The sequence below is a fragment of the Aplysia californica genome, unplaced genomic scaffold, assembly GCF_000002075.1.
Source record: "Aplysia californica isolate F4 #8 unplaced genomic scaffold, AplCal3.0 scaffold00143, whole genome shotgun sequence".
NCBI lineage: Eukaryota > Metazoa > Mollusca > Gastropoda > Aplysiida > Aplysiidae > Aplysia > Aplysia californica.
Genome location: NW_004797413.1, coordinates 694,057 through 695,988, shown reverse-complemented (window position 1 = coordinate 695,988; position 1,932 = coordinate 694,057). Strand labels below are relative to the sequence as shown.

At 42.7% G+C, this 1,932-nt stretch overlaps 1 protein-coding gene across 1 annotated transcript in view; it reads right to left on the bottom strand.

The window, feature by feature from the left end:
- Positions 1-1,932, bottom strand: part of LOC101859632 — a gene marked incomplete in the record, with an annotated part of 59,716 nt that overhangs the window by 14,612 nt on the left and 43,172 nt on the right. Inside the window, 1 exon segment of the mRNA XM_013081714.2 lies at positions 696-887. Coding sequence (XP_012937168.1) covers positions 696-887 — 192 coding nt within the window.

Here is a 1,932-nt window from a genome sequence, read left to right as displayed (position 1 = left end):
GGCGAGTGATGATGATAAGAAAGAAAACTCTTTTGTAACCGAAAAAATAAAAGTAATCGCGCTATCCGCAAAGCTGGCAACGGTTGTCCTGCTCGATAATCTCAACGTATTTTACCTAGTGCAAAGTGTCAATCAGTTCGATCGGATGAATTCAGGTCCAGCCACCTATCACTTCAAATCATCTCAAACAAGTATTCGTTCTGAGAAGTACAGTAGTGCTCTATCAGTCCTCGTAAAGAAAAATTTAAACAGTGAACGAATGAGTTTACTGTAAACCTTATCTAAACAGGATACCGTAAAAGTTTTATTAGACGTATCATTAAGAAAGTCAACAAACCCAACCGCAAAGACTTGCTGATTTACAAATCTGAGGATGGTTGGCGGGTGCACAAGTGTTGTTTGCTCCTCTTTTCCTATAAAAAATATCTCATCCTTATATCCCTTCCTTTGTTTCTGTATGTTACTCTCTGGTAACACCTCTTTCTACGTTTTATGATCTAAGTGGCTTGAAACTCATACTAAAACTAAAAACTAAACACCAGTTGTAAGCAGGTATTTACCTTAAACTTCTGGACCTCTATATAGAAGAAAAGATCTTTGTCTATCTGCGGCTCCTTCGCCTCTTATGTGACCTATTTATGATGCAAGTGCCGTACAACTCGAAAAAACCCCCGAAAAACTAAACAGGTATTTACCTTAAACTTCTGGACCTCTATATAGAAGAAGAGATCTTTGTCTATCTGCGGCATCCCGTCCTCCTCTCCGTGTTTCATGAGGTACTTGTAGAAGTAGAGCATGGACAGGGTCGGGTGACCGCTGGCAGATAGCCCTAGGGCCGCCAGGAACTCGTTCTTGTCTTCTCTCGTGGCTTGGGCACGGCCGGTTGTCTGATGGGGGAGGGGGGGATGAGGGGAGGATGGAGGGATAGATAGACAGACGGACAGATAGACAAGGTACCAGAGAGGCAGGGGAGGCAGGGAAAGGCAGAGGGTAGTACAAGGAAGGGGGAGGGGAAGAAGAGGGTATAATAGTTTAGGGGTGGGGAGGTGCAGAACAAGAGGGGGGGCAGAGGGGGGTGGGGAGGCAGAGAAAGAACAGGGGGGAGAGGGAGGGAAAAAGAGGGCATAACAGGTTGGGCGGAGGGAGGTAAAGGTGGAGGGCAACAGAAACGGGGGTCAAGGCAGGCGGAAGTTGAAGGGTAGGAAATGAAGAGAGCGGACGAGAAGAGGGGAGACGGAGCGAGCCAGGGAAGGTTGTTTGGGGGGGGGGGGATTAGAAGATTAGAAGAACAAAGAGTGAGAGTGAGTGTCTGTGTGAAGAATGACACACCCTGTGTAAGAATGGAGGGTCGTTAACGTAAGAGGTGGGGTATTTTTTATTTTTTTTGGGAGGGGGGGCATACCAAAGTGACTATCAAATGGCTTATAATGACATGATAGAGTCACTATTCAATGGTTTATAAAGACATACTACGGTGACTGTCTAGTGATGTAATTTTATAAAGTCTCACAATAAAAGCACACGCCTAACTGTGGTTTATGAAAGCATACACGTACTATAGCGACTTTAATATAGCTGTTTGTAGACATGCTATAGTGACTACCCAGTGATTCATAAAGACATACTATAGTAACTATCCGAAGGTTTAAAATTATGACTATTAGTGGTTTTAACTAACTATTATGAATATTTAATGGTTTATGAAGACATAAAATTATGGTGACTATCTGTTGTTTATATAGACGAAGAACAGTGACATATCCACTTATCTATAGAAAAAAAATATCCACTTGTTTTAAAGCTAAAGGTGTCAGACGAACCAGAAATGCTATTTTTAAGAGCAACGTATATCATTTTTTTAAAAATTCAACATGAGACACATGCTAACGTTCTGTGGGGAATAAATGCTGTCAATAGAAGCTCCCTCCCCCC